Here is an 11,695-nt window from a genome sequence, read left to right as displayed (position 1 = left end):
TTTACAGGTTTTGGATTGGGCTTATTAGCTTCGGGGACATTTTTAATAATCAATGATTATTTCACCACAAAAAAGAGTACGGCTGTAGGAATCTCGATGGCGGGTACAGCTATTGGTCAAATGACTATGCCCTTATTTATAGGAATGCTGTTAAAAAAGTATGAATACAGTGGTACAACATTTATTTTAGGATTTATAAGTTATTCTGGTGCTATCGGCGCTTTATTTTTTAAGGTAAGTACATATTTTAACCAAGGATTAAAATTAATGTTTAAAGTCAACTTTGTCATTGTTTGATGTGTTGCCTAACATTAAGTTATGCCAATTCATTTTAAAATAATATTTTATTATTATTATTCTAAATCTATTTTGCTATATATTTCTTCTTTTGTAATTAATATGCAATGGGAATTACCCACAATTGACAAATTAAACACTAGTTTAACTCTATTTAGTTTGGATCTGTTGATCGTAAACTGTTTTCAAAATTCGTATTATCTAAGAATTATTCGTATTACATAATTCCTATTATATAAGTATATATAATATTACTTATTAATTACAAAAAATAATATTTTCTAATGAGTTGCTTTACAGATTTCTTAAAAGGTAATAAAAATGTTTGTTTTAGCCTATTTTATGCTGCAAAAAGTGGGGACCTGCTGAACAAGTTGCTGCAATAGAGAAGGGACCGGAAAAGGAGAAAATCAACTCAGTTAGTACTATTCCTAAGCCCGAAGAAGAAAAATTACTTAAAGTGCCAAATGGTGAGCGTAAAGTTTCGATTGAAGAACGAAATGGAAATCCCGAAAGGAAAATATCCAGTGGAGAGTGGAAAAACAACGCCGAACGAAAACTCTCAAAAAGTGAAGGAGGAACTAGAGGAATGATAAAGTCTTACAGTCAAGCTATGATTAAGGACCACGTAGAGGTCACTTATAAAGAGTCAGCTATTGAAATGGCGAGCAGTAAGTATTTTTTTGCATCGCATCATTACTGTCCATTTAGAAATTAAATATCTTGTATACCAAAAATATATAAAATATTTTTCTTATTTTCAGGTCAGTTCCAAGTAAATAAAGATGAGGAAAAACATCATTGGCTTCGCAAAGTATCCAAAGCATTAGGCTTCGAGCTTCTTAAAGATCCAATATACGTTCATATAGTAGTAGGTTTAGGTTTAGTCTATGTATCAACAGTATCCTTCGGTGCCTTCTTTCCCATATTCCTCCAGGATGAGGCCAATTTGAACATGTTACAGACAACAACAACTATGACCGCGTTGTCTTCCGCTGACGTCCTGGGACGAGTGACAGCCTCAGAGATTTGTAGAAGACTGAAGATGAGTAATAGGAAAACTTTCATGTTTGGTGCTGCGCTTTTAGCTATAATGAGATCAGGTAAATATTTAAACTCGCTTATTAAAGAAGTTATATAGTATTTTTTAAAAGACTTGATTGTAATACAAGTAACTACTATATTACTGTTTAAGAGGGTCATTACAAGTTTCATCTTTGTTCTCCAATTTTACTACAACAGTATTCTTTAGATGTTCTCCAAACATTCAAAGGGGTAGGTAAGTGACAGTAAATTTGGCTAAAGTGTGCTTACCACAGAAAAAGGTTCTGTATTTGACCGCTACGCTGATTTACCATTGTTTGTCTATGCGTCATCGACATCTTTCGTCTAACTCCCTTTTAATCACGTTTATTTCGACCATCCATCTATTCACAGTCTAGTCCACAGTACAAACAATTCTTATTGACTGCCCTTATGAAGCAGTGGCCATCTTATTAGATTGTAGGTTATATAGATATGTTTATTAGATTAACAACTATTGAAGGCAGTGTAGAGCCATATTGGAAGAAGTGGCAACTAAAGTTATCGGAAAGCAAAAACGTAAAAAATTAAGGTCAGACTGGTACGATGAGGAATGCGCACAAGCAACGCAAAGAAAAAATCTGGCATATAGAAGACTCCAAGGGCGAAGAACGAGACAAACAGAGGAATAGTATAGGCAGCTGAGACGAGAAGAAAAACGAATACTTAAAAAAAAGAAGAAAGAGCATATAGAGAGCCAACTAAAAGAACTAGAGAACTATAAGGTACAAGCAGAAACGCGAAAGTTCTACAAGAGGATTAACCAGAACAGATGATGGAACTGGCTGCGGTAGTTAGGTCACATAGAGAGAATGAATGAGATGGAGCCGCCAAAACATATTTATAACCAAAGAATAGATGGAGTAAGAAGGAGAAACAGACCCAGAGCACGATTTAAGGATCAGTTGGAAGAAGACTTAAAAATGTTGGGAGTACGAACCTGGAAAGCCAATGCGAAGAATAGGAGAGAATGGAGACTTATCCTTGAGCAGGCCAAGACCCACCATGGGTTTTGGTGCCAATGATGATGATGATGTTTATTAGATTATAGATGTTAATTCATGTTTTTTAGATTTAGAATCACTGACTTCGTCCACTGTGCCACATCTTCAATTTCGTTCCATTCGTCTTGACACAGCGAAATGGACCTTTCCATTTTAATTTTCATTTATTCTACCATTTATTCTCAAGGCCGGAACATTATATATGCCGAGACTGCCAGTATGTTAAATATAAAGTCTATTATTTAATCGTGTAATAAGGTCTCATAAAAAGTAAATGCGTCGTAGTGGTGGTATACGACAATAATTATCACAATAATCGATAATAATTGGCTGGAAGACAGTCGCTTATATACAGAATATAGAAAAATTTAAAGGGCGTAGGGTAATTCTGCACTTTGGTTGCATTGGCAGTATACGAGTATTGGCAAATTGTACTGGACATAATGCTGATAGAAAAGACATTTAGACATTAAATGTCTGAAAATAATTTTAAGCCATATTAACACGTTGAATGCCATAATATTATTAGGGAAACCGATCCTGCATAGAGATAAATGAAAAAGAGAGTGATGAAGAGAGACTTCGTCTTCTTAAAGTGCCTATCCGTTCCGGATGTTGGCGATCATCACGGCTATCTTTACTTTGTTTATTGCAGCGCGGAACAGTTCAGTGGTAGTCGTGTTATACCACTTTCGTAAATTTTGAAGCCAGGAAATGCGTCTTCTTCCCGGTCCTCTCTTACCATTTACTTTAGCTTGGAGAATCAGCTGGAGAAGGCCGTAACGTTCTTGATTTCTCATTACATGTCCTAGATATTCCAACTTTTTAGTTTTGACGGTCATGAGAATTTCACATTCTTTCCCCATTCTACGCAGGACCTCCACATTAGTAACTCTGTCAACCCAGGATATACGTAAGATGCGCCTATAACACCACATTTCGAAAGCTTCGAGCCGATTCGTAGATGCAACAGTCAGTGTCCATGCTTCCATTCCGTAGAGCAGAACTGTGAATATGTAGCAGTTCAATAGACGGCATTTTGTTTTTAATGATATGTCTCGACTGTTGAAAATAGTTCTCATTCTAACGAATGCTGCTTTTGCTTTTATTATTCGCTGTTTAATTTCTGTTGAGTGGTCCCATTGGCTATTTAAATTGGTGCCTAGATATGTATATTGCTCGACTCTTTCGATATTCTGTTGGTTGATTGTAAGTTGAGCGTTTAATATTGGTTTTTTACTAATTGTCATAAATTTGGTTTTCTTTATGTTAAGAGCTAGTCCGTATCTGTTGCTGACATCTGTTATGCGATTTGTTAATATCTGTAAGTCATTCAGATTATCGGCAAAAACTATAGTGTCATCTGCATATCTAATGTTATTCAACCATTCACCGTTTATTAGTATTCCTTTCGCACAACCGTCTAAAGCTTCCTTAAATACCCATTCAGAATAAACATTGAACAACAATGGAGACAAAATACAGCCCTGTCGTACTCCACGTTCTATTGCAATTTTATCAGTTAACTGGTCTTCTATTTTGATTTTGGCCGTTTGCTTGTAGTAAATGTTTCTGATAATTCTAAGATCTTTGTTGTCAATTCCAATTTCTTGCATTAGAGTCATTAATTTGTCATGTTTTACTCTGTCAAATGCCTTCTGGTAATCTATAAAGCATACGTATATGTCACAATTCACATCCCTGCATCTCTGAAATAGCACCTGTACAGCAAAAAGGGCCTCCCGCGTTCCCAGAGCATCACGAAATCCGAATTGTGTTCTTGTTAGTTGTTCCTCACATTTTGTATATATTCTTTTGTGGATGACCTTTAGAAATGTTTTAAGTAAATGGCTCATAAGGCTTATAATTCTATAGTCTTCGCACTTTCTCGCATTAGGTTTTTTTGGAAGATTTATAAAAGTTGACACTAACCACTCTTGGGGAACCACGCCCGTATCATATATACTGTTAAATATATTTGTCAACCATTTTATGCCATCATAGTACATAAGTTTTAAGAATTCTGAGTGAAAATTATCAGGGCCTACTGCTTTACCATCTTTGGTGCTTTTGATGGCATATTTTACTTCTTCGACTGTAAATGGTGGTCCAGATTCGCAATTGGTGTTTGTTGTAATACCAGTGTTACTTCGTATATCTTCAAAAGTTTTTTCCACGTATTTAATCCAAATATCTCTTTTATGCTCTATTTCCAGTACTATGTTTCCCTGATTATCTGTCAGGAATCCAGTGTTCTTGTGTTTATATAAGCCTGCCGCTTCTTTAATCTTTTTATGGAGGTTAAATGAATCATGTTTTTGTTGTAATGACTCTATCTCTGTACACTTCGAGCTAAACCAATTTTCTTTTGCTATTTTAATAGCCCTTTTTATTTCGTTATTTATGTTGTTGTAGTAATTCTTATTATCTTTAGCGTTTCTTCTGTCTTCCATCATACATAGAATCTCCTCCGTCATCCATTCCTTTTTATTTGTTCTTTCAGGTTTTAAGTATTTCTCTGTTATTTCTCGACTTACTTTGTGCAAATTTTCTAGTTCTACATCTGTGTTATCTGTTTCTGTACGGGCCCATGGTTTTTCTGTACGAGCCCACGTTTTTTCTTTTAGGCGTTTTTGTACCTTTTCCTTTATTGTTTTATTTTTCAGTTGGTTAATATCGTACTTCATAATTTTTGGTCTTTGAACTTTCTTTAAACTAAGTTTCATTTTGGCGATAAGTGGATTGTGGTCCGAATTTATGTCGGATCCCGGGTACGCTTTAACAGATGTTATAGAGTTTCTAAATCGTTTGTTAATAAGAATATAGTCTATTTGATTTCGTACTGTGTGATCTGGAGTATCCTGGGGAGATTTCCACGTATATAGTCGTCTTGGAGGAAGATCATAAAAGGTGTTTGTCACTACGAGCTGTTCTTCAGTTGCAAATTCAATCAAACGGTCTCCGCGTTCATTACGTTCCCCTAGACCAAAGGATCCCACTAAATTTCCACTTTGTCCTTTGCCAACTTTGGCATTAAAGTCTCCCATTATTAGTATTATTTCGTTTTTCCGAATCCTTTTGATAATATTAGTAAGGTCATTGTAAAATTCTTCTATGATTTCTTCTGGGGCGTCCGCTGTAGGAGCGTATACTTGAATAATGTTTGTTTTTATGAAGAGAGACACTGAATGGAAAAACGAAAAACAACAAAAAGTAATGAACAAAAATTCTGGTACAACCTCAATTTTAAATCACAATTAAGATTTTTTGCCCTGAATTTAAGCTTTGGAATTAATCTGAACGATTTTCGTATTTTTCCTAAAAAACAAAATAAAGAATGACATAATAAATAATAATAAATCGCGTTTTTATAATAAATCTATTTATAGTCTATTAAAAAAAATCAAGATCAGAATTATTGGAGATGATATTATAAGATATTTTACAAATTTGTATAATTAAACGTTTTCTGTCTTATTTTAGTTGAAGTTTTGATGCCCAGTTACCTTTCTTTGGCAATAGTGGCCTTCATCGTAGGATATTTCCGAGCGATTGCTGTGATAAACCAAAATTTGGTAATTTCCGAATATATTCCCAAGGAAAAGTTACCTTCTGCTGTGGGACTTAATATGGTGACGAAAGCTTTGCTGTCATTCACAGTTGGACAAGGATTAGGTATGTAAAATAACACACGTTGTTTAGCCCGCATTACAATAATTAAAATTAGAAATTGAAAAATTTTATGAGGAACTAGAAACAGCCTTAAGGTGGGTACACATATGCGAGCCGAACTGTTCGCGAACTGCTCGTGAGCTGTTCCCGAAGAGTTCGTTGAAAATATGTTTATGTTCGACTATCCAATACCCTAAGTATCTAATAACAAACCGAGAATTAATTTACATCGTTATTCTAAATATTCCGGTATTTTGTTTACATTATCTGTATTATTATTAATTTCTCTCGTTACTTTTGAATAAGCCGCGCTCGTTCAGCAATTTTGTTTAACCGAATGATCTCATCGCACACTTTGCAGAAACAATTTATAGTCTCGAACACCCTAGAAATTTAAGTGCGAACATTCTTTGTGTTCGTCCCAAAAACCGACAGGCCGTGGTTCCTGACGAGCAACGAACGAACAGCTCGCAAGCGGTTCGTCCCGTCGTACAAATAGACGAATATAGCGTTCACAAACGGTTCGCGAACAGTTCTGCTCGCATATGTGTACGCGCCTTTACATGTCACACCAGCATATTATACAATAGTAATGGTCGACTTTAATGTGCAAATGGGGTTTAAACGAGATTATGCAGAAGTAGCAATGGGTAAGTATGGCTATGGCGAAAGAAATGTATGGGGGCAAGGATTACTGAAATTCTTACACCAGGAAAATTTATTCATGATGAACTCTTTTTTCGATAAAAACCCTCGGCGTAAGTGGACATGGATCAGCTCAGTAGTGCCAAAAATGAAATAGATTATATCATAAGAAACAGAAAATATCTTAAATGTGTTGCCTGTGTAAGTCCATTTCAAATAGGTAAAAGAAATAAGAAAAATACTTACTCACAATCTATTTAATTCTAACACCAACGACCAGTTTCGCATACTACAATTTGCTATGCATCTTCAGGTCTTAGGGTACATGGTAAATTAGTAAATTTACCATGTACCGTAAGATTATATGATTCAAGTGGAATCTATGAGAGTAGAACTTAAATCTACATCATATTTCTCAATCGAAAAAGGTGTACGGCAGGGTTGTGTTCTGTCACTCCTCCTTTTTAATCTTTATTCTGAAACGATTTTCGATAGAGCCTTAAGTGACACTGAAGATGGAATCAAAATCAACGGACAGACTATTAGTAATCTTCGCTATGCTGATGATACAGTCATAATAGCTGATAGCCAAGAAGCGCTACAATGACTAATAGATAGAATAAACACTGAAGGAGAACGACTGGGCTTAATTAAAAGATTAATATAGACAAGACAAAGGTAATGGTGGTTAGCAGAACACGAAATATGCAATTAAATATAAGAGTAAACAATAAGAACATCCAAAAGGTCCCCAAGTTCAGATATCTCGGTAGTTGGATAACTGAAGAACTAGATTCAGACATAGAGATACGTAGCAGGATTGAGCAAGCCAAAACAGCATTTACTAATATGAGAACCTTGCTAAGCAACAGCAGCCTTAACTTAACGCTTCGATATCGCCTTGTAAAATGTCACATTTACTCCATACTGCTATATGGTGTAGAAACCTGGACCATAAAGGCCAATGTGATGAACCGATTGGAGGCCTTTGAATGCGGGTATTTAGAAGACTACTTAAAATTCCCTGGACAGATCACAACAAATGTCGAAGTATTAAATCGAATGGGCAGAGAACGAGAATTGCTACCAATAATAAAAAGAAGAAAAACTGCTTATCTGGGTCATATATTTCAAAATTTCAAGTACCATTTCTTAAAGCTTATTGTGGAAGGGAAGATAGAAGGAAAACGGGGCATCGGAACAAAGAAATAATTATGGCTTAAAAACATAAGGGATTGGACAAAACTAGATGCCCATGCACTCTTTATAGCCAAACAAGACCGAGAGGAGTATGCCAGAATTGTCGCCAACATCCACTAATTGGATATGGCACCATAAGAAGAAGATGGTATCAACATGAATGGGAAGAAGCTCAGTCGTTTGAGATTTGCAGATGATATCGTCCTTATAGCCGATCGTATAGATGATGCAATAATAATGTTTGAAAAATTATATACGCTTCATTGGAGGTCGGTCTAAAGATTAATATGAACAAGACGCAAATAATGACTAATCTGGTGCTAAATCGAAATACTGGATACATGAGATGGAGTCCAGATCATTATGACTGTTTTATTAGCAGAATATAGTTAGCAGATGGTGTTTTTCCTGGACTAGTGAATTTTTGGAGAGGATGCATCTTATGAAATGAATCGAGGACAGAGAATCAGTACAAATTTCAATTGTTTTGCTTTCATTTGAAGTAGGATGAATTAAAGTCTTTACTACAACTTCTAGATATAGTTGTACAGAGCTTATTGTCATCGTCATTGTGGACACAGCGCAGCCACAATAGTCTTAATTCTTGGACGCATCGGTGTACAAAATTCCATCAAATTGTGTTAAGTTAAGGATGTTTTAGAAGGATTTTCTGATGATTGAGTTTGTGGATTCTGTTTTATCGAATCTGCATCATTCAGTACTGAATATTGGGAGATTGTGCATTTATGTAGCTGTCTTGGGGGTATAAATAAAAGTAGTATTGGAAAGGTTAATGGGATATAATAAAGGAGATAATATTTGTGGCAATGTGAGTAAGTTGTTGGATGCGTTTGCTGGGGGAGGTTCTATCAGGAGTTGATTAGATTTATTACCGGGTTACTTGGGTTTTCTGATATTCTTACAAAGTCTGAAAGTGAAAGTTGCTGCCTTCTTAGATGAAGTTTCAACACAGACACTTTCAGCGGGGCTTAATTTGAAAGCACCAAGACATAGTTGTAGGGATGTATTTTGAATCGTGTCTAGAGACTTTAGTAAGGAGCTACTAGATGCCATATAAAGAATACTGCAAGCCAATATTTAAAAAATACATTTTAAAAATATTTCCATTATTTTCATGTTTATATAAAGTTTGACATTTATAGCATTTATCTTTATTTGTCATTTGTGCCAATAATAATATAATTATCTTCGGTGTGGAGTTTTAAAAATTTCAGCACTATTACAATAAATATCCTTATTGCATCTTTTTTGTTTCAGGATTATTAAAAGACCTCTGGAGTTACGCTATTTGTATTCACACTCTTAATGTTATATCACTTATCGTAATCGTATCCTGGTCCATAGAAATATTCATCAGGAGGACACGATCGAAGAAGACGGAACAAACAGAAACCAAACCAGCGGAAGTCAACAGCTAATGTCGCCAATATACTTCTTAAATAATATTAGTGACTTCTGTGATTATATATACAGGGAGGGTTAAGAGACACTCTACGATAAGAAGAAAAACTTATATTTTTTACCTCTATGTTGGTTAGTAGTTTTTTGGTGGACAAACTAATTCGACAATCTTTAGTCAGTTCTTGTTAATTGTAAAATGTTTGTTAGTAGAGTTCGAACTGTATAAGAATGATATTAAACGTATTTTTCTTTTTATTCTTCTTTTGATCATATGGTTAGTTATTATATTTATAGAAACTAATGTAACTCTCGACGTAAATGCATTTTTTCTCAAGTATTAGATACTTAGCAGGCACAATTGATAATTTAAAACCAAAAATAATCAGGCTAGATATAATGAGCATTAGTGATAATGAGCATGCGACTAAAAAACATAACATGACATAAAAAAATATCATAAGACCGTCTATGATGTACGGAACTGAATGTTGGGCAGTGAAAAATAAAAAGAACAACAATTGTTGCCAAAATGAGAGAGCATAGATTATAATGACTCAGACATGTTTATTGTCGAATAATTACCATTCAACACGATGAATTGCCGAGTTGCAAGTTACCATTGGAAGCGCTTAGGCGGTCTAGAAAGTATCCGAAATTTTACATTTTTCCTAATTTTAATAGATTTTATTTTTGTAACATTTTAAGACAAAAGTAATGCATCAAGTAGGTTGTGCCGATAGTAGGTTATGGACAAAATCGCATGACAATATCATCTGTCAAATATTGTTTTTTGTAAACAGACTTAAGATTTGTGAAATAATGTCGCAAGTAGAAAAAATAAAAGTGGTGGAATATTTGTATAGAAAGGGTGTACGAAACGTTAAAAGATTAGTGCAATTGACTGAACTCGGAAACAGTGCAGTGTATGAGGCAATAAAGAGGATAAAAAATGGCATAGATATGAGACATAGACCAGTTTAGAGTAGACCGCGTAAGATTCGCGGAAACAATACAAGATATTTAGAAGACTGCATTTAACGTTGAAAATGGCCACTATGAATACCTGAGAATGCCATTCGGACTCAAAAATGCACCCTCAACATTCCAGAGTGTAATAGAGAACGTACTAAAAAGACTTACAGGCGAAATATATCTAGTCTACATGGACATTTTCAACCTCTCTTTAGGAACATATGGTAAATCTTAAGAAGATTTTTGAGAAATTAAGGGAAACAAGATTTAAAATACAAGTTGACAAATGTGAATTTCTTAAGAAAAACTAATGCTTATACTAATATAAAAATTACCACTAATACGTTATGCAAGCAACACTATTGTTTATAAATACTAAAATAATTAACTAAAAACTCCTAAATAGGTTTTTAAAAACTAAATACGTTTTTTATAGATATATTACTTGTAGATGGAATAATACAGTATCTATTATTCTGTAAGTTTCATCATGCCAGATAAAATTCATTCCAACCGATAACATTCTTATTGTAATCTGCCAAAGTGTTGTACAAAATAATTGATATGGTAACCCTGTTAGTATGACGATTCGCTTGAAGCGTTTCGACGCCGAAAGTAATGCAATCTATCGATGATAAATACTACCAACGTTTGAGATGGAGCCATCTCTCTAGTATAAGATTTGATGGCGGCAGTTCAAGGTATAATTCTTGTTTAACAAGATTTTTCATATGTTTAGGAAAAATATTTAACGTTTTATTGCAAATATTTTCCACTTTTACAGTTTTATATATGTTGTTATTAAAAATTTTTCCGGTTTCTTACCGGTGGCTTTATTGTAAGCCGGAACATATTATTTTTTCCCATTGTGACAAAACTGTAAATTTAAAAACTTTCAAAAAATTCATAAGTATTTCTTAGGGTTATATCTTTATATTGTAAGAAAACTAACAAAATTGTATGTCTGGTTTTCCCGCTTTATACATGGAAAAAAGTAGTTTTTTAGAGTTTTTTCGAAAACGAAAACATGAAGTTTGCTCAAAATTTGTCAAAATACTTCTAGTTGTCACATATACCTTCTCAATTTTTTTCAAATTTTTTGAATTTGTAGTTTGTCTTTTGGGGGGTGCAGATCAACCTTAAATGCTTTAGTGGCTTTAGGACGACAAAATCCGCGCCTAAGGTTTCGAAAATTAATAAACAGATTTGTGTGCCCAGAAACTGTCTGCATGTCACTGAAAAGGCAAGGTTACATATCAGGGAATCCAAAAAAAATCCCTACAATGACACAAAGCAACTGCAAAGGCAACGAAGATTAGATTTTTGTCAACGTTTTCGAGAAGATAATTTTAATAATGTCTTTATATCTGATGACAGTTGTTTCCAGCTTAGTGCAAATC

General features: G+C 34.4%; 1 protein-coding gene across 1 annotated transcript in view; it reads left to right on the top strand.

Moving 5' to 3' along the window:
- Positions 1-9,578, top strand: part of LOC140435270 (uncharacterized) — a 79,733-nt gene extending 70,155 nt beyond the window's left edge. The window contains exons 3-7 of the mRNA XM_072524089.1: positions 8-234; positions 632-968; positions 1,062-1,400; positions 5,868-6,059; positions 9,180-9,578. Of these exons, the coding sequence (XP_072380190.1) occupies positions 8-234; positions 632-968; positions 1,062-1,400; positions 5,868-6,059; positions 9,180-9,340 (1,256 nt within the window). The 3' untranslated portion in view covers positions 9,341-9,578. The remainder of the gene's footprint in view (positions 1-7; positions 235-631; positions 969-1,061; positions 1,401-5,867; positions 6,060-9,179) is intronic.
- The last annotated feature ends 2,117 nt before the right edge of the window (positions 9,579-11,695 follow it).

This window comes from Diabrotica undecimpunctata, chromosome 2 (assembly GCF_040954645.1).
Source record: "Diabrotica undecimpunctata isolate CICGRU chromosome 2, icDiaUnde3, whole genome shotgun sequence".
Lineage (NCBI taxonomy): Eukaryota > Metazoa > Arthropoda > Insecta > Coleoptera > Chrysomelidae > Diabrotica > Diabrotica undecimpunctata.
Note: the sequence above shows the minus strand (reverse complement) of the source record. Positions and strands in the feature narration are given on the sequence as shown.